General features: G+C 46.6%; 2 protein-coding genes across 8 annotated transcripts; one reads left to right on the top strand and one right to left on the bottom strand.

The window, feature by feature from the left end:
• Positions 1–130: 130 nt before the first annotated feature.
• Positions 131–7,528, bottom strand: mtfr1l (mitochondrial fission regulator 1-like). Of its 4 annotated transcripts, none has more exons than XM_066717629.1 (8): positions 7,442–7,528; positions 6,853–6,989; positions 6,281–6,385; positions 5,871–5,980; positions 5,370–5,581; positions 4,627–4,945; positions 3,591–3,751; positions 131–2,942 (listed from the first exon to the last, which is right to left on the bottom strand). In XM_066717629.1, exons 2-7 carry the CDS (start codon positions 6,865–6,867, stop codon positions 3,637–3,639), a joined length of 876 nt encoding a protein of 291 aa, XP_066573726.1. In that variant the 5' UTR covers positions 6,868–6,989; positions 7,442–7,528; the 3' UTR covers positions 131–2,942; positions 3,591–3,636. The 4 variants fall into 4 exon arrangements, with proteins under 4 accessions (XP_066573726.1, XP_066573727.1, XP_066573729.1 ...); XM_066717630.1 differs by having other exon boundaries at positions 131–2,767; XM_066717632.1 differs by lacking the exon at positions 7,442–7,528 and adding an exon at positions 7,353–7,434.
• Positions 7,529–9,178: 1,650 nt separating this feature from the next.
• Positions 9,179–26,776, top strand: LOC136763550 (oxidation resistance protein 1). 4 transcript variants are annotated; one of them, XM_066717622.1, is made up of 16 exons: positions 9,179–9,538; positions 12,092–12,249; positions 14,331–14,554; positions 17,234–17,310; positions 19,215–19,322; positions 20,105–20,230; positions 21,249–21,386; positions 21,726–21,910; positions 22,132–22,589; positions 23,725–23,878; positions 24,036–24,189; positions 24,663–24,776; positions 25,124–25,276; positions 25,446–25,541; positions 25,648–25,721; positions 25,829–26,776. In XM_066717622.1, exons 2-16 carry the CDS (start codon positions 12,191–12,193, stop codon positions 25,962–25,964), a joined length of 2,256 nt encoding a protein of 751 aa, XP_066573719.1. In that variant the 5' UTR covers positions 9,179–9,538; positions 12,092–12,190; the 3' UTR covers positions 25,965–26,776. The 4 variants fall into 4 exon arrangements, with proteins under 4 accessions (XP_066573719.1, XP_066573721.1, XP_066573722.1 ...); XM_066717624.1 differs by lacking the exon at positions 19,215–19,322; XM_066717625.1 differs by lacking the exons at positions 9,179–9,538; positions 12,092–12,249; positions 14,331–14,554 and adding an exon at positions 14,587–15,609.
• Positions 26,777–27,425: the final 649 nt, after the last annotated feature.

The following is a 27,425-nucleotide window of genomic DNA, read 5'->3' as shown; positions in this document are numbered from 1 at the left end:
GCTCAGCACTCACCCGGGAGAGCAATATTTTAAAGCAAATGTGTTAAAACAAAGCTCCCAAAAGTTTATTACAGTTTGCTTTTCTATACACCAACAGCATCAACATTGAAAATAAATGCATTGTTTAATCTCAAGTTTAAAACATTAGCCCAGCTTTATTTTCCTTTCAAATGCATAAATTACAAAAAAATCCCAATCCAGCAAAATGCAGGTGACTGAAAACGAAACCCTTGGCATTTGTTGTGTTGTTTTACATGACATAGGCTAATCGTATTCTCAATGAACTTATGAATCAGAGAAGAACAGTAAAACTGAATTGGGCCCGTTATAGTGGCAGAAAGAAAACTAGGCCCTATATGGGGATCCAAAGATCATATTGCCAAAGAACACATGACTTGCATTCCTGTTTTTTGGTTAAGGAGCTCCATGCTATTTCTTATATGATCTAAACCTGATGAATTCAAGTGATGTTTAACATTCCAGTCATGCAACACGCCTCTTTTTATGTTCATCCACATTCAATAACCACCTCATCCAGCAGAGGGTTGCGGTGTGTGTATGCTGCATTGATACATATATTAAATAGCATGTCAATCATCAGTTCTAACAGCTGCAGAATCCTTTTTCTGGCAGAATAAAATAATTTAACTCAGAATGAACTCAGATAGAGTAAATACACTTCTGGACTGAGAACACTGTCGAGGCCCAGAGCAAATGCAAGGATTAAATGGGACTGGAGAACTTCAAATACAGGGGGGAATAAAACCATGTGTACATAAAGAACAAAACATTTTTAATTAAAAAAAGATAAGAATATTAATATTGATGCTAACTCCACTAACAGCAAACAAATATGAAAGTGCTGTGTCTTCACCACTGGCTCTTCACACTGTCACACTTAAACATGACCCATTACATTGACATCCTTATTTCACAGCAACTGAGGTTAAAATGGCTCAAACTTCGATATTTATCCCAAGACAACCATGACCCATAGGTGATGACCACTGCGAAACACTATTCCCTCCGGCCTACAAGAGACGCAAGACATTTATTGCATTTTCACTAGAATTAAACACCTGAAATAAGGCTAGTTTAACATAGTGTTGGTACTTTGTTAGATTGTAAAGTACATGGGATTAATGACAATAAAATAACAACAACTTCAGGGCATAAGTCTGGTGTATAGAGTTATCGACTAAATGGTGTACACAAAATCTGACCGACAGACCGACACCAGGGTCTGGAAAGGAAATTACCAGAGACTATTCAGTATGAAGTTAAAACAGAGAAAGATCAACTGTGCAAATATTTCTAATACTTCACAGAATTATGATTCTCTTAAAAACAAACCTGTGTGTGTTCCTGCCCGTTTCTACACGGCTATCAAACAGAAAAAAGGTTTCAGTCAGGCTGTTTAAGCTTGGTTTCTAAATGCCATTAAAACTGAAGGTGCCCAGCCTATATTAGCTTATATTAACCCTAGTTTGTGGGCACCTGAAAATGTAAATGAGTGCATTCCACGTTTCTCTTGTAACATCACATCCGGCATTCAAAATCATTCTCCTCTCATATCCAATATAGATTTTATCTTTATAAAAAAGCTCTGCATTCTAAGTCCTCCTCACAGCAAGCAGCACAGCAAGTGTTTTCAGAAAATGACGTGATTCACAGAAGGAAATGAGAGTGAGAGCTAAAAACTAACTATAAATACAGTAACCTTGATATCTCTCTATTGGTCTGTGTGTGATAGGAGAGAACTGAAAACAAGTCCATTATAACTACACTGGATTATAGACTTTCACACAAAAAAAAGACACACAGACCTGTAAGCCGAACAAAAAAACATATTATATATATATATATATATATATATATATATATATATATATATATACATACATATACATACATACATACACACACAAAGATAATGAAGAGTCTAGTTAGTGTCTGTGCACGATTCAGTTGGGATGTAGTCAGTGTTTAATGTAGTCCAGTCTAACTGATCTCATATGAACAGAAAACATTTGATGCTTGTGAACAACAAATAACAGAAAAGAGTTTCTCAGAACCTGTCCTCCGCCACTCCTCAGTTCAAACTATAACCGTTCTCCACTCACATCCATCCATCCATCCATCATGACACCCCCCACACCGATTCAATGCCTTCATCGCCTCCAGTCGAGATGCTGCATGATGCAAACTGGACAAGAAGCGTGTTGGACCGAAAGAGCGCAGGGCAGAGGTGAGGGAGGAACCCGGGGGAAACGGTCCCGAGCCCCAGGAAAGGCCCGCAATCCCGTCAGCGTGTTTGCAAGTCCGCTGTAGCACACCTTCCGGACTGAAACCCATCTTCAGCAAAGGCGCTCGGCAGGAGGAACGAGAGGCAGGAACCCAGGCCAGGCAGGAGATCAGAGAGAGCGGTTACGTTCTTGAAAGCAGTCTCAACAAGAGTCAATGAGACGGGAGGCTCGTCGTGCAGAGGCTGCAGTGCTCCTCTGCGATTGCAAAAAAACCAACAAAAAAACTAAACACAAACACAACAGAAGTGTCCTTACAGAGCACAATGACAATGACAGGGCTGGAGGCGGATGTTTTGAAGTTGGACTGGAAGGGCGAGCTGAGGTTCTCCGAGTTGAGGCGGGCGGGCGTGGCTTCAGCGATTGCGCCGGCCCTGCGGGTCTCTGGCGGCCGGTGCGGTGATGTGATGGAGCACAGTCTGGCCCTCGCGGCTCCCGCGTGGGTGCGGTTCACAGGCACAAGCCTGGCAACAAACGAGGGGAGTGAGAGCGCGGCACAGACGGGTGGGGCGGTCCTAGCCCATCGCAAAGCGTTCCTCTGACATGGCATGCCCGGAAGCTCCAGTAAGCACATACGCCATTGCAAAAAAAATATTTTACTACACGTCAGGGGATGAAAAAGGATAGGAAGCAACAAGGCTGAAATAGAACAGGATAAGATGGAAGGAAGAAAGGTTTATCAAGCCATTCCATTGGTCAGATTCTTGCACAGGAAAACCATTTCAATTCTGGTTTGTTACAAAAAAAAAAAAAAAAGAATACTGCAGTATTTCTTATGCATAATAAATGTGTGCTCTGGCTTTCTCTACAGAGGTAGTGCCGATATAATCTGAGCATGCGGCCGTTTCAGTGTCATGCTACGCAACTCGCTTCCATAAACATGCAGAGCAGAAAGAACCCATCTATGCGGGTCAGATAAAACGTGGGAGAACAGAGAAGAGACTGACGATCAGAGCTTTCCCCGTACATCAACCTACCATGGCTCTCAGTTCCTCAATTCTATTCAGCGCATATTCTCTGTGATGAGAAGCATAATATTAATATCCTACAACAACTTAATATTGTGGATTTACTGCAGCAGCGTCTATGACAAATACAGGCCCATAACTGTATACTTCTATGAATTGCTAGAGCAGGAAGGTTTCATGCTTGCCACAGTGCGTTACAGATGGCTTGTTCGCAGTGGGAGACGATGGTGGGTGTAACTGATGTGAAAAGAGTGGGGAATAGGAAAGCACACGCAGGCAGAGACAACCCTTTATTCCACACAGCAGCTAACAGACTTACTTGGAGGGGGCGGGTCAGTGGGTGGAGGCACGGGGGACACGGGGGGTTATTTTTCCTTCATGCTGACGTCCTCGTCCCTCAGAGTGAACTTCTTCCTCAGGGCCTCAGAGATCAGGGAGGCGGAGTCCTCATCTCGCAGGGAGGTGCAGCCGCGGGAGTACCTGCACAGACACACGCTGTCAATCAGCCCAAAGGCCTCGACTACGGCCAGGATGTTTACCTTCCTTACCTAAAGAAGGTCCTCTCTGCGATACATTTCTTGTAATCAGGGTCGAGCTCAATTCCATTCTTTAAATTCAAAATCCCTCTTTCAGACACATTCCAAATTCCAACTCCAGTTCTTTTTGGCATTGACATAATCAACAGCCTCTAATGGAATTGGAATTGAATTGAAACAGGAATTACAAACAGATCTGAAACGGATTAACTGAAATTGACCCTAGCAATTACCATTATTGACGTTAACTCTGAACTCCACGTTTTAAAATTACTACAACAGTGTTCCCAACACCTTTGTCTGATCGCTCCGCCTCCCCCGTCTGCTGGTTTGTGCTCCACCTGAGCTCTTAAACGAATCCTTAAGTGAGCAAATAATGGTCTGACCTCAAACCTGTCAGTTCAGCTGTTTAACAGGTGGAGATTGGTCAGGTAAGTAGGTGACAACAGGGTTGGGCTGACAACCAGCAGACACAGGGTGCCCCCCTAGGACCAGGGTTGCCAACCACCGCTCTAACACGGGAGGATTCGCACGCCTTTAAAACGAAAGAGACCTGAAATTAATTATGCCTAAATGAATATGGAATCCTCAGAGGCACCCTTGGGACAACTCAGCAACAAAGGTGTTTAGATTAAACAATTTTAAAAAGGAAATGCAAGACCTTCCATAGCAGAACTGTGCCACAAACCAAAACTATTTTAAGGATATGCTTGTCCCTCAAACTGGATGGTTTGATATTGGTCTTATCCCTAAGCAGTGGTGGAAACAACTATTCTGGCTTCACATTCCCAGCAGAATGAACAATCCCCGCCCACGCACCTGTCCTTGCTCATCTTCATGCGGTTCATGTCCTTGAGGATGTCCATGACGTCGGCGAAGCTGGTGGATTTGGAGAGCGAGATGGTGTCCTCCTCCTGCTCCTGGCAGTCCATGCCGGGCCGGTCCAGGTCAAAGGTGGCAGAGGCGGTCATGGACAGTCCGGGGGGGTCCGGCTCCAGCTCCCCCACCTCCTCCTCCTCCGTCAGGTCACTGATCACGAAGGAGGCGGTGGGCTGGTACGCCGTCTCGAAGGGAGCCATGGAGAAGCTCAGGCTGGTGTCATCGGGGGACAGGAGGTCCGGCGTCAAAGGATTGGACCCTGCGAACGGCATCTCACACTCACCAAGGGAACCATCGGCTTCTTAATGGCAAACACCCTGGAAGGGCTTTAGCAGACACTGGTCAGAGGAAAAGCCCACATTTTAGGAAGGCATGCTCTTAGGGTCACGTGAAACGACTTATTTCTACTTTTCAGTGACTAGTCCTCAGACTGTCCTTTTCTCAAGGTCACAACAGTCCTTCAGAACACAATTTCATTTCTGTAAACATAAGAACATAAGACAGTGTCCAATTGAGAGGAGGCCATTCGCCCCATCATGCTCGTTTGGTGTCCATTAATAACTCAGTGATCCAAGGATCCTATCCAGTCTGTTTTTGAATGTTCCCCAATTTCACCATTTAAAGAGTGCAGTTAAAAACATGGTGGAGAAATAAGGGAAATCGCAGCACAGTACTGCGCATACCTGTATCTGTTGCCACTATCCTGGCAATCTGGGAGCGCAACCGGCTCAGCTCGTCCTGCAGGGCCGTGGTCCTGTTCAGAGCAGTCTGCCCTGGTTTCTTCAGCCCCTCCACCTTCTTGCCCTCCCGTCTGAAGTTGGGCACAGAGGAGTTCCTGTGGAGGACCAGCAGGGGCGTGGGACGCCACTCATGTCTCAACGGGCGGCTGTCACTCCTGACGGACAGAGAGACACAGATCGTCACATTCACAGCATGCTCCCCACACACACTGAACAAGAACACTTGTCTTGGGAAAGCATAAACAGAAATAATTCAATTATATGATGTTATTTTACATTGTGGCCTTGTGTGTTTTTCATCTTTTTGAAAAGGTGCAGCTAATGTATCATGGCATTACATGTTATGAATATAAGGTTTCATCTCTGAAAGTATGGTCTGCTTGTGTCAATACAGCTACAAAGGAATATAGTGGGAAGACGTTTTTTGGCCACAGAGGTACACACCTCACCCTGGCGTAGGTCTCCTCCTCGTCAGCAGCGATCCAGGCAATGTCTGCTAGTGTGGGCACCATTGGACCATCAGTGGGGCGCAGAGGTGGCAGCCCTGGCAGAGCCTGCACAAATAAGAGAGCGTCAGGAGAGAATTGCAAGGGTACAGAGCATTGACTAAATTAGAGCTTAAATTGTTAAAATCTGCTTTTGTGCCAGGTCTTTGAGGTCTCCAGGAACACTCAAAACTGGTTGCCAGAGGGTGATACAGTAATTGTGTCTACCATTGCAGAAACCATATTGCAGGAAAACTGCAGCTCTCTCCAAACCTTGAGCAGTGGAGCTCAGCCTGTGATCACTACCTAGCAATACCAGACCCCCCTCACCACCAGGACAGAGACGGTAGACTGGCATTGTCCTCTCACCTGGAAACAGGCTCTGGGGCAGGGCTTAAGGGGCAGCGTGGAGCCGATCCTCCTCACCACGCTGCGGGTAGACCCGTGAGGCTTGTTCTGCCAAATCGGGATGACCTGACAGTGAAATACAATTAAAAGGCATTGACACCACCCATTCAAGAACCATCATCTGTGTGAGAGCTTCACTCTATACCAGAGGTCCACAACCCTGGTCCTGAAGAGCCCCTACCCAGCAGGTTTTGGAGGTCACCCTTCTGTCACCAATTTATAAACACCTGTATGTATTTAATTCACAACAATGAAGCAGGTGGTAAATTCAGTCATTTAGAAACCATTGGAGAATTCATCTGAATACCTTCAGCATCTCAAGTCAAGAGCTCCCTTGTTTGAGTTGCTTAATTGAGTAATAACTCAATAACTGGTGATTTAAGGTGACCTGTCAGATGAAGTGGACTGGGGCTCTCCAGGACCCGGGTTGGAGACCACCGGTCCATACGGTATTATAATCAATGCTATTGCAACTGAGCAACATTCAGTGCATTGACGTGAGGGGTCATCTTCAACACCATCTCCTCACTCACCGCGTCCGTTTCCATCTCCCAGTGCGCCTTCAAACGTCACCACAAGAACGACGTCCAAGTCCGCAGTTTCCTCCCTGCAGCCGCTAGTATCCAGCGGACATCGCGCCACAACACCGTGCAGAGGAATCGCACCTAATCTGAGAGAAAACACACACGCATGCATATAAACACATCGCCACTACACACACCTGCCTCGTTGTACTGAAATGCCCACTAAAATAAACGGGGACGGAATTGAAAGCATGCGAGTTAATGAACACTGGAGATTAATACTCATTATGCCCCACTGCATGTCTTCCTTGACTTCTAAAGCTAATGCAAAAAACAAACACCACCTTATTATGCTCATTATTTGCCAAGTTACTGTCAATGCCCAGCGTTGGCCGGCTATGCGCTGGGTGACCTGCAATAAGAAGCGCCCGGCATTTGCAAAGACCCACCCGTGTGTTTCGGAAGCACTTTTGGACGACCCCCCCTTATTATATACAATCCCAACTAACAGTGTTCAGCCTGAGAGCTGCTGTCCGACATCTTATCCCTGCGCCCTCAAAAACCTTGAACACGGATCCTGTCCGCAGCCCAGGCTTACCTCCCTCCTGCCAGCAGATCTTTGTTATTGTGGGATTCTCGTCTTGCTAGGCCCGGCAAGACCATTTTGTGCATCCTGCGCTCTGATTGGCTGGACCGTCGCCTGGTTTGTGACAGCAGCCAATGGGATTCAAGATAGAAGGGACGTCAAGAGAACGAGCACAGAGAGAGTGTTTCCGGTATTTCCGGTGTGACGCAAGCGCTCCGCCTGTAGCCCCCCCGCGCGGACAGCTACAGCATCGGAGCTGCTCTTAATGCCATCAGTGTGCAGTGTCCATCTTTCATCAAATCTTAATTAAGTGAAGTGCAATAACTTGTAAAATATCCGTGACAGTGGTAGATACATCCACTGCAAACATATGTGGGATAGTTAGAAAACTTGTCAAATTTGCAGATGATACTAATATTGGTGGCTCAGCAGATACAATCTCGGCAGCACAGGCTATTCAGAGGGACAAAGATAATATTCAGTTGTGGGCGACACCTGGCAGATGAAATTCAATGTGGACAAGTGCAAGGTAATACATGCAGGTAACAAAAATGTCCATTATAATTACACTATGGGAGGAATAGAACTAGATGAAGTAACGCATGAGAAAGACCTAGGAGTCTATGTGGACTCCTCACTTTCTCCATCCAAACAATGTGGGGAAGCAATAAAAAAAGGCAAACACAATGCTGGGGTATATTGTCAAAAGTGTAGAATTGAGAACAAGGGCAGTGATGTTCAGACTGTACAATGCACTAGTTAGAGCTCATCTGGATACTGTGGACAGTTCTGGGCTCCGCACTTCAAGAAAGATATCGCTGCTCTAGAGGCAGTTCAGAGGAGAGCAACCAGACTTATTCCAGGTCTGAAGGGAAAGTCCTACTGAGAGACTGAGGACCTGAACCTTTTCACCCTGGAACAGAGGAGACTACGTGGGGACTTGATCCAAGTCTTCAAAATCATGAAAGGCATCGACCACATCAAACCAGAGGAGCTTTTCCAGATCAGCAGGGACACACGCACCCGGGGACACAAATGGAAATTGGGCTTCAAGGCATTCAAGACAGAAAACAGGAGACACTTCTTCACACAGAGAGGCGTCACAATCTGAACAAACTCCCCAGCGATGTGGCTGAAGAGACAATGTGGGAACATTCAAAAACAGACTGGATAGGATCCTTGATCACTTAGTTATTAATGGACACCAAACGAGCACGATGGGGCGAATGGCCTCCTCTCGGTTGGACACTGTCCTATGGTCTTATGTTCTTGTGTGTGCCTGCGCTCACAGCTGGCCTGTGTGTAATTGTCTGCCTCTGTAGAGGTCAGTCTTTTGCAGTCTTTGCCAGCAGATGTCCCCGCAGGCACGGTGGTGACTTTCTCGGGGGCAGATGATGACAAGGCCAATCAGGTGACAAGGACAGGACAGCACAGACACAGCGGACCTGCACTTCTCTTATTTGCATCTCTGCTAAATTGCGGATTCCCGACAACAAATAACAGGGTGCTAATAGAAAGTATATGCTTCCCACACTCGCTCAAGCCCTGAATGTGATTCACGTCTCTTTTAAACCAGAATGCAGTAGCTAATACAATGCACGAAAAGTAGCCTATACGTGCAAAACACAGGTCGCGTCCTTGCAGCGCAGATTTCCGCAGTTCTGCACATTTGAACCAATCAAATGACAACTAGCAAAGTGCAGATCAGAGCAGAACTGCGGAAATCTGCGCTGCAAGGACGCGACCACATTTGCGTGTCAAACCACTGCATCCGGCATCCTTGTACTAAAACCAATCTATATGTGTGCGTGTTTGTCATTGAAACAGAAATAGCCTAGTGCGGCAGTTTTCCCGAGAAAGCGCACATTCACGGTGCAAAGAAGGATGAGGGCACAGATGTGCAGTAAAGCTACACCCCACAGTGATTGTGCAGTTTCTCGGCGCTTGCAGACGGGCTGCTGTCTGTTGCTTTAAGCCCGTGAGAAAGAGGCGGATCCGCAGGGGGAACTTGCCCGTTTCTGCAGTGGTTGGACACAGCGCTCCGCACCATGAAGTCCGCTGGACACTCCTGCAGCCTGGCTACTGATGTGAAGCATTTCTGTGCACCAGGTTTGTTTTGCATCGCTGTTATGAAACAGTTGCAATATTGCTTTCTCTAAAGATAACGCAGAATCGAAACGATCAGCAGCGTAAACTAATGCATCGGATGGATAATGATAATTATATCGTTTTCTCAGCTAACGGTGATCGTCAGCACAGCCTCCCGAGCTGCCGAGTGATCAACAAAGGCGCCTGAAGCATCGCAGATGCAGTTTGATCGGATCATTTTGATTTTAAAGACATAGAAAGATGAATGAGTACCTATGCAAATACGACATAGACGAGCGAGAGTGTTTATCATCTGAGCCTGGGGGATATTGAAATAAACAACGGTAAAAATAATAATATTTGTTATTGCTATTAATGTTAGTACTGCACACATAAGAGCACTTTTTTTCTACGCTTGATTTTTTATACATCAGGTTTACATCCTGTCAAGCGCAAGCCTATAAGAAGATACGTGCAAATCAGCCTGTCTCCTAGTCACCTACATATTTAGGTTTCCTGTACAGTTTACAGTCTAATTTTTGCAAATTCATTTTTGCAAGAAATCAAAGCCTAGACTAGAATGTGCAGGAGCAGTCTGACATTGTCCCCCTTTTCATGAGAGCTGTGCTACTGGGGAGTGTGTGTGTGTGTGTGTCTGTCTGTCTGTCTGTCTGTCTGTCTGGGTGGGTGGGTGATGCTTTAGGAAAGGAGACATATTTGACATCACAGTATGCATGCTAAAAACTTTTAAACTAGACAAGACGCCTGGCTTTTGAGAGAGTGGGTTGCTATTGAGTATATAAGAAGTGGAAATGGGTGTTAATTGTACTCTTAGCCTGAAAAGGAGACATTTAAATTATAGGGTTTGTATTTTGTCAAACCTTATACTTATTTGTCAATACATTTAATCACTGCTTCACTAAATCTTTGCAAAAACGAGTCCCGCAGGCAGACTGAATGGCAGGCAGTGATTGGGAGGAGTTATTTTGGTGTGACACAGGCCTCGGGAATCACTGTTTCATCAGGGCGCTTTAAAGTCCTGCCAAGGATCAATCTGTCTGTCTGAATGAGTTTCTAATAGACTTTACCAATTATACTCAATGTTTGTCTATTGGAACCAAGTCTTTAAGAGCTCAGGTCGAGTAAAAACCAAAAATAGCGCATGACTCTGCAAGAACATGAGAGACTGAGCACGAAGACAAGGGAATCAATCTGAACCCATTTGGCACAAAGTAAACGATACAGAGGCAGGTGAACTACACCTCAAAAATAGCTTTCAATCAATCACGATAGCTGAGAGATGTAGCGGAGATCGTACATCAGAAAATTAGAAAAAGATTAAATGTGTCAGAACTGCTCTCAATGCACATCTGTGGTTCTTTGTCTGAAGGGCTCCGTTAGTTCAGTCCACTGGTCACAAGCTTGAGTCAGAAGACTGTGTGGCCCTGGAGGACTGTGTAGAGCTGGGGAGGACTGGTTTGTATTTTCGTTGGTGTTTGCATGCTAGTAAAGAAGTCATGGCTGTAGAGAGAATGTCATATTGTTCTTATTGTGGCTCTGGTTGGTTACAGTCTGAAATAGTTTTGCTTTTGGTTTAAATACAAATGAAACAAAACATTACGATGCGACGTAGGGATTGTTAAATTAATTACAGTACCAACCCAGTTGAAATCCAGGCATGCCACCTTAAAATAAGTCATGACACTTCTCCTGCTCCTTCATCTTAATTTACCAGCATGTACCCAGCTATTGTGGAAACAAAAGGGAGGTGGGCCGGTTCGTATGACAGTGGGTTGCTGGCCTCCTTGTTTCTTGTTACTTTGTTTCTGGAAAGTGTTGTGGGGAGGATCAGTCGCTCTGAGAGCAGCTTGACGTCTTGACGTATGGCTGTGCCTCAGATCACTTCATGATCTTCCCGGGGACACTGAGGACGTCCCAATAATCGAGGCCTCTCCACTGCAGACGTGCCCGAAAACGATGCATGCTTTTCACTCACTGATAGGGCATGCCAGTGGCACCTGCGCCGCGGTGTCAGAAGCGATCAGGGTAACAGACTGGCAGCATGTCAGAGCTGGTGTGCATCATGGGGAGGCCTGGAGACACAGGTGTAGTGGAAGGGCAGAGGTGGCTTCAGTCTTTCCACACTGTATTCAGTAAGTGATTTGCGGGAGACGTCTGCCTAGGATAATTCTGTAAGGCCTTTCTATGGCGCATTGTAATGGAAACTAATACAAAATGGACTGTGTGTAATGAGAGGCCCAAACAAGCCTAAATGTATTGTTCCTATGGGCAGAGGGTGTTTTGCCACCTTCAGCTCTCACAAAGCCCTGTTAAAGCCCAGACATGTCTGGGTCCTGTGCCGCTCCACAGTCCAACACTTCCACCGAGGTGCTGGAGGACATCCAAGACCTCACAGGAGAGTTAAGCTGCTGAATAACAACTTGGAGGACAAATGTCTGCCGGGAGAAAACACTCACTGAAGTGCTTCATTGTGGAGTGAGGCGTGTGTGTCTGGTCACGTCGCCCTCCCTCGTCCTGTCCCAGCCCCGCAGTCACCGTGTCTTGTCATTGCAGGTGTGTAGGATGTGAGACGGGGACAGAGAGGGGGTGGTGGGACGAAGTGTTGGAGACGTCAGAGAGACTGCGATGCCTGCCTAGACTCGCCCCAGGACCATGGAACCCAGACCGCACCGAGAGAAGCACAGGAGCTATTTCAGTAACGTCAAGACCAGGTGAAGCATTGTTCATATATATATATATTGTAACAATTTGCAGTTTCCTACTTATGGCAGGATTGTGATGATGCTGATCCTCTTTTATTTATGGAAAAATGTAATGATTTTCTGACACTTCAACCTTTGTGTGATATAGATCTCCTTGCCACACTTAGAAGTGTATTGCATGGCACAGCTCGTGATTGGTGGGAAGTCGCTCGGATTAATGTACAGAGTTGGGGAGACTTTGAAGCAAAATTCTTGTCTGCTTTTTTGTCTGAAGACTATCAAGATGAACTAGCTGAAAGAGTTAGAAATCATGTTCAAGGGGAGAACAAGAGTATTTGTGACTTTGCCTTTTCTTATCATGCCTTGTGTCAGTGATGGAAACTAGATATTGAGGAACAAGATGTAGTACAGCTTATATTAAGGAACATCAATCCTTATTTGACCAGTCAACTCCAGAGTAGACTAACAGCAGAAGATGAACATGTACGATTAGGTCTATAGCCTTCAAAAGGTCTTGGGAAATCTCTCAGCGAAGAAGATACAGGAGGCCGTGGGATTGTCCCCAGACTCTGTCGAGGAGTAAATTATGTCAGGCTTCGGATTGTCCACTTGGGTCAATTCCAGTTTTTGTTTCCAGAAGTCTTTCATAGAGTTCAGCTCTGCACAGAGCATTTGAGATTGCTGTAAACACTGATTAATATCTTGCTGAACGTTGACATTCATCTTACAAGTTGAGTCATGGTTTGCATTATTTCAGTCTGGAGTTGTTGAATCCTCCATTTAAGCTGGGAAGAGAATATATATATATAGACAAGTTAATTGGACACATTGATAGGCCTTGGACATAGTGGGTGCTGATTCTACAGGTTGTCCAACCTAATTGACCCCCCAAAAATCCTGAGGCTGTTCTGATACTGTGCCTGAACACCCCCCAAACCCTTGCCTGCCTCCTCACCCCAAAAATCAGTCCTGTTTTAATGGAGCTCCCTATAAACTGAAGCTCTCCCATCTGCCTGAAAGAAGAATGGAGTATTCTTCTCCGGGAACAGCGTGGGGCTGCTGTGTGCTATGGGAGCCTGTTGTATCTTTCTCTCTCTCTCTCTCTCTCTTTCTTTCTCTTTCTCTTTTTCTTTCTCTCAGTGGTCTCTGGTGTGCCACATCCCAGACAGTCGGGCTTTGTTCGCAGCGATTAAGGCCTGCATTGCCATTTCAATTGGATTAAAGGAATCTGATGGGGGATTTCTGCCAGTTCACACTCACTGCCCTGTTTGTTGTATGGGGCATGTAATCCACTGTGTGCGCAGAATTTCGCCGGCGAATTTAACCTGTCTATTTCCATTCCCGAGAGGCTGATTTATACTTGTTGTTCTCAGTCTCGATTTGGAGATAACTTCCTTTCAAAGGCCAATGCTCAAAAAACAGGGAATGTAGCCTGTAAGAAAGCAAGACTTAAAACATCCTTCTGGAAAAGTGTTGACATTTTATGATTCAGTTTCCAGTTCCTCTTTCTCTAAAAACAAACAAAAAACAGAGCCTAGCCTAAATCGTTATCAGTGATTTACAATGTTAGATTGGTAATACCTGACTTTGGTACAGTTTTTCATGTGATGACAGCAATAGCATGATAAACAATCACACCACAAAATGTCATGATATATTTACTCAGTGCAGGAAACAGATCTCAGTGTAAAACAAACAATGTATTGTATTGTTAACAGAAGGTAGACAACAAAAGGCACATGGCATTGAGTGTTAAAATCCATAGAGTGTGTTTTATAATGAATTTCTTCATTATTATTGCTGATGCTCAGGGTTAAGTGACTGGGTGAAGCAATGGTTTGCCTGATGTAGGCTTTTATTTTATTCTGTCCAAGAGAGAACTTAAAATCCCGTCCTATCTTTCCATGACTGGAGTCACACAGTTGCTCTGAGACTTGTCCTACAGATTACCAGGAAAGGTGCATCGGGGAAGGGATTAGGACAAACAATCTGGCATCATGGCAGCATTGCATAGCTGGGTTATGGGCAGATTCGGGAGGTCGCGACTCTACCTCTGAGTTTGTTTTTGTTTTTATCTCTCCCTCCCGCAGGCTGGGTGCTAAACTACCCACCAACGCCCAGCCACTAGAACTTCTTGCCCACCCCTGGGAGCAGCACCACGGTGGCCCTCAAACCGGAGTGGGCAGCGGAGCGTGGGGGGGGCCTCCGAGTGTGGTCCGAGGTGACACCGACACGGCGTTCAGATCCCAGAAGACCAGCGGCTCCAAGACTCCGGTCATCCGCAACCCCCAGCTCCGCAAGTATTACCTGAGAGGTAAAACGGCCCCTTCATGGACGCGGCGCCAGAGTGTGAGCTGCTGCCTCTCTGAGAGGGTGGCCCATCACATCTGTGTCCAAATGAATGCCTTATTTAGAGACTTTTATACAGTTTTATACAATAACTGTTTGTTAAATGCAGAGTTTGGGATGACATCTGCAGTCCAGTCACAATTGAGCCATTATGTAATTTAAGTCACTTAAGATAAACATTTGTGATCCACTAAGGACTAGGACTAATGGTTGCCTCCCCTGCAGGCAAAAAAACACACAGAGGTTATAGCAGGCCAATCAGAAAGTCCTTAACTCGGTGTGTAAAGTCCAGGTTCAGCCGCCAGGGGTGCAATGACCTCAACGCAGGGTTGGTGATCTGGGGGTGACTCATCTGCCCTCCGGGTCATATCCCAGGTGTCTTCTGGAAATCAGCCCCTCGGGAGAGTTGTCTCAAGGCTCGCCGTGGCCTCATGGGCCCTCCACGCAGAGGGACACCAGAGATGAGCTCGAACAGTGCGCCCAAGGGTGGAGGATAACAGTAATAATAATATAATGAATCAATCAGTCAGTCATGGGATAACATTTCAGCGGGCAAGTACAGAAAGAATAATGTGATTCTGCACATCCGAGGACTGGATGTTTAAGTATAAGAACGAAGCAGGCTTGTGGAGAACCACAGAATCTATTGTGGTGTGTCAACACTTCTCAGATGTTGAGTAGCTGAAGGAGTTATGTCTGCATAATCACAACTGTGTGTACCATTCCTCTGATCGCAGAGTTTGTTTTGAACCCATTTTGAATCTAGTTTGCTAGCTGGCACACACAGACGGCTCTGTACTCTGACCCCGTTCATAACTAATCCAGCCTGTTGAGTCAGAAACACGTGAAAAGAGTTACAAACATGTAGGCGGCAGCTGGTGGGTAATAGGTAGGTAACAGTACAGCCCTGGTGATGTCATACACTGTCCCAGCCAGAGGCCTCAGGAATGTGTGGCTGTTCATTTGAAATGCTTTAGGAAGAGACAGGGAAAATTCTTGAGGTCGCTGCACTGAGTTAAGGTGAGTTGTTTGTTTAATTGTTGTTTTTCTGAATCAGCAAAGTCCAGAAAGCAAAGGTTAAGGCAGCTGAGGCGAGGCTTTTCAGATCACAATCAGCTTTTCTGTGTCTGTCCTGAGAGAGAGAGCATTTCATAAGTCACTGATGACCTTAGCTTGTGTGGCATTGAAGCTGGTCAAAATAACTATGGGACATATTAACATTCTTAACTTTCCTGTTTGCTGAATTATTATTTTAAAAGACAATATGAACTGGCACGGCTGCCATCTTAACTGGCACAGGAAACTGCTTATTCAGATTCCTATCCCTCCCTGTTCACGAGACCAGGAAGTCTCATGATATCTTAGTCAACGCTGTACTGAGTTCACAGATTCTTCTACACTATCTGGTCTGTATTATGTGGTTAAAACACGTTGTTTTAATATTATCTTCCTGTTTCAGCTGCCTAACTTATTCGGTAAGTTCTCTAGTATTTGATTATTGATTGTACCGGGATGTTGAATTGTAAGTTCTCAGGGTCAGTTTCACAAACAGAGCAAGATGCATCAGAAAATGCTTCCCAAAGCTTTAGGGTCAATAGGTAATTGAACTTATTCCTATACTGTACAGCGTCATGGGTCTGTCACCGTGCTGAGTTTTATTTTCAGTTCCCATTATTTATTTTCAGTGCTTTTTGGCAAGCTAGATAAAAATATAAAAAGCCTTCATTTTAAAAAGGATGTACAGCAGAAAGAAACAGCTGATCTCATACCTAATTAGTCAAGCTTAGACTTCACGATGGGATTCTCCATCAAGACACTGTGGTCCCTGTAGACACAACGGCCAAGTGTTTTTTGGATGGCGATGTCCGCAGTGGAAAATAAACAAGCATCCCGTTGATAAATGCGTGATATTGGCCTGACCCCATTGGCTGAGCTGCCTGGTCGTTCAATCTTCGGAACGGCAATGCTGACCTAAACCACAAGAGCATAAAGAGCTTTAAAAACCCACAGCCTGATGGCTCAACACACGTGACCACAGCTGTTTAAATAACAGACCTGTTGTTTCCCCCTTGTGCATGTTGACCCTTTCTCCTCATTAAGCACTGGTCTGCCTTTTTCAGTGCACAGAGGGAGGGGTACTGTGTGTGTCGTCCCCTTCTTCTGTGACCTTTGTCCACCATTGTGACTTTGTCAGTTCAGAGGTTGTGTGCAATAATAATAATTTCAAAAAAAGATAGTTCCTCTTTTGATCATTCATATAAAGGAGGGAGATTCCCCTCCTCTTACCAGACACAGTTCATGGTAGTGAGACTTCAATGCAAACTGTGGAAGACTGCTGTGAACCTTTTATTGTGAAGTGATGTGCAGGTATGTGACATCCGCTGCAATTGTAAGGTAAGAGGCAGTGTAATGCTCCTCTCCCGTACCATGAAAATTGCTCTTTAATAGCATCACTCTAAACTGTTATCTCCTCCTTGATGTTCATTTGAATAATTTTCTAAGTTATGCTTTAGTTTAGTCTGGCCTTGCTGCTTGAATACAACACTAGACGAACAGTGTCAACATCAATGAATGTCCCCGAAGCGGTCGTAGAGTCGCCGGTCGCATTGTTTTTGTGTTGAAGAGGTGTGATTTGTGTTTTCAGAAATGGCGCCGCTAAGAGAGAATACGAAGGGTAAACCTGCGAGTCCGGAGACGTCGGAAGGAGTAGCTGAATACACAGTGAGTGTCGATTCACCTGCAAAGACATTATGAGCTACCAGAGTCCGAGTCCATTCGACTGCTTCAGTTTAAACTGATGTACTGTGTCATTTTAATGGAAACGTACAGGGCTGTATGTGCATCTTGTTTCTGGAGGGTGTGGATTTACCAAACGCATATAAGATGCATGTAGATCAGGTCTCCTGGCCTGTGAAGTAGCTATAATACCACCATTGCAGTGTCACTCACATGCTGGTTAAACTCTCTGGCTCTTGAGGAGAAACTGAAATGTAAAATCCACACATTTTTAGAGCTACATGAACTGAAACTGCGACTCGAATCAGCTTTTCATAAATCACTCCTTTATTTTGCCAAGGCCAGTCTGGATAGTCCCGCAGCCTGCTCAATTAAAGTTTTATTGATCTTTAAACCGATCAGATTGAGGATTAAAGGACAGATTTGCAGCACAAACTTATGTGAACGTCTGCTGCTTCAGATGACCCTGAATTAGGCAATCCAAGACCATCTGTCTGTCAGTGTTCGCCATGTTCAGGGTCCGGTGTTGAGTTCACCGTGTTCAGGGTCCGGTGTGGAGTTTGTCGTGTTCAGGGTCCGGTGTGGAGTTTGCCGTGTTCAGGGTCCGGTGTCAAGTTCGCCGTGTTCGGGGTCTGTTGTCGAGTTCGCCGTGTTCGGGGTCCGGTGTGGAGTTTGCCGTGTTCAGGGTCTGTTGTCGAGTTCCCCGTGTTCAGGGTCCTCTTTAGTTTCAAGACGGCCCACTAGCTGAACAGATCGTGAATTAGTACACATGCCAGGGGACCAGGAAGCTGTAGCCACAGATCCCTGTGCTCAGGTGCCGTCATATGGTTGCTGTTTTGCAGATGGGGAGAGCAGAAATATTCCCAGATAGCCCTGCCTTCCCTCTGCCATCCCACTGCTCTGTGCTGCGTCATTTCAGACAGAGCCAGAGAGAGAGAGACAGACAAAGAAGATCCAGAATCCTCTCCATCCCTTCCAGGACGAACGGAGCAGGTCTGCAAGAGCTTTGATTGCAGTTGATCCCGCTGCTCTCTGGCGCGGCTCTCCCGGTGTCTGTGAAGGTGAGGTAGTGAAGGTCAGGCCTGGGCTAAATGATGTAATCAGTTTCATTTCCCTTTTTCATCCGAGGGTGTGTTAATGCACTCAGGGCTGGATGGCTGTGTTGTTGTCGCTGCTGAGAGCTGATTTCTGAAACGGCTCTTTGCTGCAGACAGCAGTGATGATTGATCGAACACAATTGCAGACGGCAGCTACAATTGCATTATTCAGCTCTGGTTGAATCGGGCATTAGAAGAGCTTTGAAATACTGGGCGTGGGCTAAGAGCCCCACTTAGCTTTGGGGTGAGAAGCGTTTCTTACCAGTTTTTGCAGTGAAGGATTTCTCTGGATGTCAACCTTAAATGGGCTCTTAAATTGTACCCACAAGGTGACCAAAAAATACATCGTTTCGCTTATTTTCTTTGTTTTGTTTTGTTTGTTTCGATGTGAATGACTGAAGCTTCTGTCTGGACTGACATCTCCCTGTCTGCAGGATGAATACAACATAGCAGGCTGTGGCTGTGGGGATATTTACATACATTTTCTAATTGTAAAGGTTGGGGGGTTGAAAAACAGTGCTGGAACCGATTGACTTCTTGACACCGACGCGTTCTGGGGCTCAGTGTGTGAGCCTGACATGGTGACGTGATCCCTCTCTGAAGGTAGTAGAGTGTACCGAGTCAGGGGACAGGTGTTTTGGCGTTGTGGATTTAAAGCTCTGCCGGTGAGGTGGTGTGCTGAGAGACCGCAGCTCGGCCCAGAGCGGGGTGGCTCTGACCCACACTGTATTAGCACTGCCAGGATAGACACTGGGAGGGTTTTGGTGTCACATTTGGCTGCTGTGTTTGCAGGTGCATCCTGAAGACACTGTGTTCAGCCTGGCCTCCCAGTGTCACAGCACGCCCAGCCAACTGGTGAACCACAATAGACCGAGCTCACACACCCTCCTACCCGCGCAGGTGAGCCTTCCTTTAGACAGGAGTAAATCCCCTGCTCTGCTTGTTGTTGTTGTTGTTGTTGTTGTTGTCTTTTGTTTATTTGTTTATGCTTTTTAGGATTAGTTTTACTTTCCTGTTAGATAGAGAGACACGTCCCTTCATGGTATCCAAGAAGTAACTGTAACTTAACTTCCCTCTGCCTCACACAGGCCGATTTCCAGGCATGTTGAGAACCTGCTGTGTGTAAAATGTTCACTGTCTTTCTTTGTATTGATTTCAAGACAGTAGACCTTTTACCAGTGTTAATATCAGATGGAGAGAGTTAATGATTGGCTAGTTTGGACCTTGGGGCTTTGAGAATGGGATCAGACTGGTTTGTCTAATCGGTAAACTTGGTCGATTGAGTTTCAGGAGGAGAAGACATGTCTTTCATTCTCCTTTGCCTTGGCCCTCTCCTGCTTCTCTAACTATTGCTTTCTGTCAGTATTGAAGTCATGTTGTAAAGTCCAGGCTGTAAGCAGAGCAAGGAGGATATTTGTGTGTGTGTGTTGATTTCATGTCCTTGGTGTCTCTGTGCCAGAGCTTGCCCCATGCACGCTCACTGGGTTGTTTACCCTCCTTGATCACTCAAGTGTATCCTTCCCCCGGGTCCCAGCATGCAAATGGCAGCAGCATGCAGCTGGTCTCCGTAGAAAAAGGGAAGTAAACACAGCCTTGGGGACGGCCGAGCATCATTGTGAGCTGATCTCTGTGGGCTCTTTCCCTCGCTCACTCTCTCTCTCTCTCTCTCTCTCTCTCTCCAGCGGCTGTCCATCCCAGACCGGAAACCTTCCTCTCTCCCCCAGGCGGTGCCTCCTGACCCCAGCGACTCTGTTCCCAGTTCCCCCAGCTGCTCCCCCTCTCCGGACGCTGACTACGACCAACTCCTGGTGAGACCCCCATGAGTTTACTCGGTGCTCTGGCGCTGTTCATCTGCGCTTTCTTGCCTTCTTGTCGTCTGGACTGTAGGAAAGCTTTCCGTGCTACCGTGTGATTTTGGCTGTGTTGGAGCCATAGTAAAGCACAGGACAGGCATAGTGTGAGTTCTGTGCACTAGCTTGAGTTTGTATGGCACAGTGTGTTGTTTTTATTTGTTTAAAAGCTGTTACAGTGTTATAGCAGCCACCCTACAATTGACAATGAGTGAAGTTAGCAGAACTGTGGTAACTGTGGTAACTGTGGTGCACGCTGTAACACTGAAGGCAGATTATAAACGCACGTACTAAAACAGAAACTGCAGAAATAGACTTCAGTAATGTCTAAATTTAATGTGAATGCTGTATAACTAATTATTCATTGTAGTTCTGCATTCTGGGCTCTTTGTCAGTAGTTTCACCCAAGGGAAAACAGTCTTCGCCAACTTGATTTTAACATTATTGCTGCAGAGAGAAATGTTTTTGTTATTGCTTTGCAAAGGCATGCAGTAGTCTGAAGCATTCGACTGCCATTACTGCACCACTTATGTCTTAATTATGAAAGCGTTGAAGCCGAGCATGATCTCTCGTTCCCTGTTGACATTTTAATGTTGTTTCTGCTTACCTGCCAACCGTCTGAGAGTGCAGAATTGTGCCGCGGCAGCAGAAAAGCAAGGCAGATGTCAATCGATAAGCACGAGAGTGCTGGGGAGTATCACGTGGCCAGCCAGGAAGAAGGAAAAGCCGCTTGGGAAATGCACAGTACCTTAATTGCATTGCAGAGTTGGGAAAGAGCCTCTCTTGCACACAAGCACCATATTTGCTTTCCTGTTTCATCTGTGCAAATCCCCAAATGCTCTGCAATTGGATTCACTTTTCAGCCTCTGTATCGATTGAGTTTGTGGGAGGTTCCCTTTTCCCCTGCAATTCTAACTGTTCCACTGTGGTCCACTTCCACCCGCCCTTCTTGTGACCTGTGCTTGGGCCTTTGCAGGACGTCGAGACGGTGCCAATGCCTGATGGACAGCTGTGCCTCCTGGCCCTGCCCTCGGAGTGTGACCCTGCTCAGGGAGAAGGGCCGACCACCATGCACTACCTGAAACTGTGCTGCCGCTACATCACGGACCGCAAGGTGAGCGCACTGCTGTCTCTGTGGCCTCATCCAGGAGCAGATGATAGGATAGGAGGGATCTTTTTGGCTTAGGTTGGGGGTATGTCAGTTTTTCTGAAGCAAATAGTTTTAAAAATTCAAGACATCAGAACATCTCAACCAGATCTGTAGTTTTATCTACTGGAACTCTGTTATAGAAAACCTAAAGCTAAACTTCACTTTAAACTTGAAAGAATATGCTGATGAGGGATGATTATAACAATGCATATTTTTAAACCCGCATTAGAGAGCAGCAATTTGGCAATTCCTATACCCATACTAAACACCTGTCCTTTGATTGGCCCATTCCCTCATTTCCAGGGTGTGGTCTCTGGGATCCTGCTCGTGACGCCCAATAAGATATTTTTCGACCCCTACAAGTCCCACCCCCTGGTGATGGAGCACGGCTGTGAGGAGTACCTGCTCTCCTGCTCCGTGGACAGCATCCTCAGCGCCTCCTTCTTCTCGGATATTTCCCGGGTGCATTTCAACACCGCCTCTGCACGGTCAGTGGGGGTCCGAGGGGGGTGGGGGCCAGGCCTCTGGGGACAGACACCCAGCTGTGTCGGCGGGGGGGCTGCTGAGTCGGTGCCTTTCCAAAACTGGAGCACAGAAGCACAACATCAGCGAATTTCCTCTGTGTTGTTTGTTGCTGCCTTGTGGTTAGGGCTGATGTTGAGCTAATGTACTTGTCTACCTGAATTAACGTTGGTGTTGTTTCACACAGGCCCAGAAGCAGGAAGAAGGTTCAGAAGCCCAAAGCTCTGGGCCTGCTGAGACACAGCAGAAGTGGTGGAGCGGTTTCTGAAGTGAAGCCCAGTACCCCCTCGGCCCCTCAAGGGGACAAAATCCACACTCCCCCCCTCGCCTCGGACACCCACGACAGGGGCTTGAGCTCAGCGCTGCGACGCAAGCTGTCTCTGGAAGATGGTGGTCCGAGGGGCCGGGGGAAGGTGGCCCACTCTGTAGAGGCTGAGACGCTGGGGGGGCTGGCTGCAGCCTGGGGCTTCCACGGTGACAGAGCCTCGGGGGAGACGCTGCAGGAGGCGGAGGCGGGGGCGCTGGGAGTGCTGAGCAGTGCTGCCACCTTCTGCTGCGGAGGACTGGACGTGGGGGGCAGGGCAAGGGCAGAGCCGGCGAACAGCGAGGCCCCACAGCGTCAGTCCGCAGGGACCATGTTGTCAGGTGATATCTTGCCACATACGCTGCTGTGAACAAAGGTTGTGGTTGAGGTGTTATTGTGGCCCGAATGGGAATTTGTGTGTGTGTGTGTGTGTGTGTGTGTGTCTGTGTATCTGTTTGTGTAAACCCCATTCTTCCCATTCCCCCATTCTCAAATCACATCATTAGTACATCAGAGTGAAACCAACAAAGATGGGCAGGACAAGATCCTACTCCCAGTCTTTGACTATAAAGTGAGATTTCTCTGTGTGTGTTAACCCTTTGCAGTCCTATGTCGGACTGGATCTGACATTGTAAAAATGCGGTTGTGGTCCTGTGTCGGACATAGACCAGCATCTCTTTAAACACATCTATTGCATTGGAAAAGCTGATTCTCTTCCGGAAAAACACAAGCACGGCCTTCAGCAGCCTTTGAAACATTGCGATAAGTTGGAGAACACTTGAAACTTATGGGCTAAGCCCTGCCCTGTGAGAGTCTGGAGTCAGGAAGTGAGAGAGAGATGCGGCTCTCACTGCAGGGTAAACATCGCTGCATCAGCATCACGCAGTCAGAAACAGCACGCACATCTGCACAGCTGTTACACATGTTAGGATAAGCAGACTGTGAAGTAAATAGTTATTTAGATGGAGGCAGAAATGAGACTATATACTTAAGCAAAACCTGCAGCTGAAAGCCCCTCTTACACCCAGATGAATGCTTCAAGAAGTATCATACACGGCAAAAACACAGAGACAATTGAGCATCGCAACATAATTGCACATTATATATAGCTTTCAGGTGATTGATTGTTATAGCATATTTTTGTGCATTTTACATATTTCTATTTTTTGTTCTCAGACCTCACCACATGTAAATAGTTGTAAACATTGATGTATTGATTTTTTTTGGCTGGTTACCTTTGCTAGAGGTATGTGATGTTCTGTGAGATGTTTTGTAGCTTTTATAAAGTTCTAAAGTTAATTTATTGCATTGTGCATTGTTTTTTGCAAAAAAAGTGAAGTTATTTCAACTTGAACAACACATGATCTGAAATGTTATTTTCTTCACAAAATTAAATTGGACCTGAGCAGTCTGACAGCTGCAAAATAATTGGACTGCAAAGGGTTAATCCTAATCCTAACCCTCCTCTGACCCCAGGCCCAGCCTGCCTCCCCCCAGGGCGCTCAGCTCTGATGTTCCTGAGGCTACGACTGGCGGTCTCGCCCAGGAAGAGGGTCCTGTTTACCCCACAGCCACCCACTGCCAAGGGGCCGGCCACCAAGGACGCCTGGTTCACTCTGTCCCAGGAGAGGTACGTGGCAGTGGGACCCGGGGTCTTTGTGGGCATTTTCCTGTTGTCATCAATAAAAGAATGTAGAGTAATATATGTATGTGGAGGACATCCACGGCTGCGTGGGGTAACAGCTTTCCCGGTCTAAGACCCGTCGTCTCTGTGTCTCGCCCCGCAGTTCTGACGAGTTATACGCCTACCTGAGCCAGCAGAGGCCCGACCTGTGCCTCTTGGAGGGGGGAGAGGACGAGGACGAGGACGAGGAATTCGTCCTGGTGGATGAGAAGGAGGAGGTCTCCCCCTCAGAGAGCCGCACAGGGGAGGACTGGGAGGTACGGTTGACCGCCGCTTTTACCGCTTTGAGATTTGAGAATCCCAGGGTGAGATTTGAGAATAGAAACCTGTCCAGGAGAACTGACCATCACTGGACGTCTCTGTGAGAACGATCCTGATACTGAACTTCTTCTGAACCCTAAACTACAAGCAGGGCCACATGTGAGCCATTTGGCAACAATGGCAGTAAGATTTCTTATGCTTTGAAAGAAGGGTGGCAGACCTTGGCTCTTCCACTTCCCCCCATTGATCCAATTAGTACTTTTTTTAATTGGCTGGCCATTCCCAACCCGCTGCTGAGGATTGTTAGAATATCCCAGGATTAGTACAGATAATTACATTAATTACAGGAGAGGACAAGATAAATTGCCTAGCCCTGTTCTAAGGCGATAAGAATCGATAAGCAGCAGCTGTCCTGTGCTGTGCGACGCTGGACTGGGCGGGGCTGACAGACTGCCCGTTTTCTTGGCAGATGGTCTCCGTGGATGATGGCGCAGCGAGGTCACTCATCTTGGACAAAGAGCCTGAAGGGCTGGACGACATCCTGGAGAAGACCAACATCCTGGAGGCCGCAGACATCCAACAGGTGGGCCTGTCATTTCTGTTGAATGCTCACCTCGTGTGTTATTGGCTTCATTTCGCTTTGCTGGTGTGTTTGCATCTGCCCACATAATTGCCCCCTGAAATCTAAATGTGCCTAAAAGGGAAGCGGTGATTGCTGCCATCACCTGCTGTTCCGTGTCTCTGAAGGTCCCCCTCCGGCACACACGTCTCGGTTTCACTTCCCTTCCTCGGAGGTCAGAGCTTGCGCAATCCTTCTGCCGTGTTCAGAAATCGGCCTGCTATATCGGGCTGCTGTTTCGCTACCTGGTACAGTCTGATCCAGACTTCACCGGCCAGGACATGTTTTTATTTTTGCTTTCTCTCTTGCAGATCTCCAATCACTTGCCGCCTCGGACCGTTGGCCACTCCTGGAAGCTGACCTACAGTACCTCAGTCCACGGCTCCAGCCTGAAGACGCTCTACAGAAAGCTGGCCCACAGCGAGTCCCCGGGGCTGCTGGTCATCAAAGACTTCCATAACCAGGTACCCTTGAAGCCCAGACCCACAGTCACGGTATCATAGCCTACTGGTTTTGGTAGTGCTATGAATAGTATAGTTTCTCTCTAATGCTGCGTGGTTTACACAGACCTGTTGCCCTGGACAATGGCCAGAGCGGTGCCACAGTGTATTAAAGTTCTGATGGCTTTTTCAGGTGTTTGGGAGCTTCATGTCGCACTCCTTGCGGCCCAGCGAGACATTCTATGGCACCGGGGAGACCTTCCTGTTCACCTTCTACCCCGAGTTCAAGGTGAGCCGAAGTACGGGAGGATTGTGTGAGGGGCTCATTGACGAGGATGAGAATAATGGTGGCCTGGTCCACAGCTTTACTGATTCCAGTTCTGGTTTCTTTTCAGTGTTTCTACTGGACGGGAGAAAATTCCTTTTTCATCAAAGGGGACCTGGACTCAATTGCCATTGGCGGAGGGAGGTACAGCCTTGTAACACGTCTGTCTTGGCTGTCCTGTGTGTGTGGCCCCCTGAACCTGACTGACCACACTGAGTAATCCCTGTGTTTGGTCTCCACTCTTATCACAGCGGTCACTTCGGCCTGTGGCTGGACGAGAACCTGTACCTCGGCCGGAGCAGTTCCTGCAGCACCTTCAACAACAGTCCCCTCTCCAAAACGGATGACTTCCGGGTCATGGAGATTGAGGTGTGGACCTTCTACTGAAGCCCAGGGAGATGCTGGAGTGCACTGGCCAAGCCCATGGTGTCTCCTGCCAGCGGGCACTCGTGCAACACAGCTGAACCCGCCCCCCCCCCACCCCTCTTTGTGCTGTTCTCATCTTGGAGGTCTGTAGGTTATGGACTGAATTCTGACCTCTTGCCAGAAGAGGCAGGCTGGGAGCATGAAGTGTAATGGTGGAGGGATGGAGGTACTGTCCGTGAACCTTAACCAAGGAGGGTTTATTGTTCGGAGTTGATTTGAGCTTCCCTAAGGAGAAGGATTACTGTATATGAGGTCACTTGCATGTGGTTCTTTTCTACAGAGCCCTAGTGCGCAGTGTGCTTGTACAAAGCCGTGCTTCTTGCTTCAGTGTGGTGCTTCGATAGCACAGTGTCTAGCTTTGGGTGCCCGCTGCCGTTTCCCAACGCAAGCAAATGCGTGTAACTACGCCCCAACGGTTTGGTAAACCTGTCGCAGAGCTTCATGAACAAACTCATTTCAGAGATGTGTCAATGCTAGGCTTTGCAAACACATCAATGAATGCAGTAAAGTAGGGCTGGTTTACAAAATGAGCTGCAGAACAGGGATTTAATGGCCTGTGATTGAAGTAATCCCTCTCTCATGAGAGAGCGCATATTAGAAGTCGATGCTCTTTAATCACAGCTCCACACAGTATTCATTTTCATGCTGTTTTCTTTCTCAGATTTGATTCCTGTTTACCTGTATCTGTATCACATAAGCCACAGCTAACAAAACAGCTCTACTAAGCATGTACTTATACACTGTCCTGTATAAATAAAAGCTTAAACAATTAACACTAGGCTATCCTTCCATGGCACTCCACTGAATATTTATTGTGCATTACTTCTCTTCAACCTGCGGTCACCAGGCTATATAGTAGGAAACCTCTTGAAGTCAGTCTGTGCCACAAAGAGTAGCGTGCAAATTACACACAGGGATGTACAACAGTGCGAATAATAAAGCTATTAAAAGCAGAACTGTTCGAAGACCCTTTACTGGTCTGTGTACGACTTTTGATTGACTCTTCTCCTGCTTCCACACTATTGTATATTATTCAGCACTATTTCTGAAGTGGAAAGAGGAAAGGCTTGTGTTCAAGAACTGGTGTTGGGAGTTGCTAACCTATTACTGATACTAATGATGCGGGGCGTGTTTTTTTTTTCTTGATCTCAAATGAATGCTCACTTTTGTTTCTGCTTTCAATACAAGATAAACTATCTCAGCTCCACCACTCCCAGTTATAACTCTGCATCTCTCTTCTCTTTCAGCAGGGTTCAACTACAGGGTTCAAGTAAAACTACAAAATTAAGAATGCAACACTTTAAATGCCAGTATGACTGAATATCGTAAATAATGTGTAGAAGTGTGGTATTATAAATAGAATATCGTGGCATTGTAAAATAGAACATTGGGGGGTGTAAATAGAAGTGTGGTTTTGTAAAC

This window comes from Amia ocellicauda, chromosome 11 (genome assembly GCF_036373705.1).
Source record: "Amia ocellicauda isolate fAmiCal2 chromosome 11, fAmiCal2.hap1, whole genome shotgun sequence".
Lineage (NCBI taxonomy): Eukaryota > Metazoa > Chordata > Actinopteri > Amiiformes > Amiidae > Amia > Amia ocellicauda.
The sequence above is the reverse complement of the archived record's forward strand: the minus strand, read 5'-3'. Positions and strand labels throughout refer to the sequence as shown.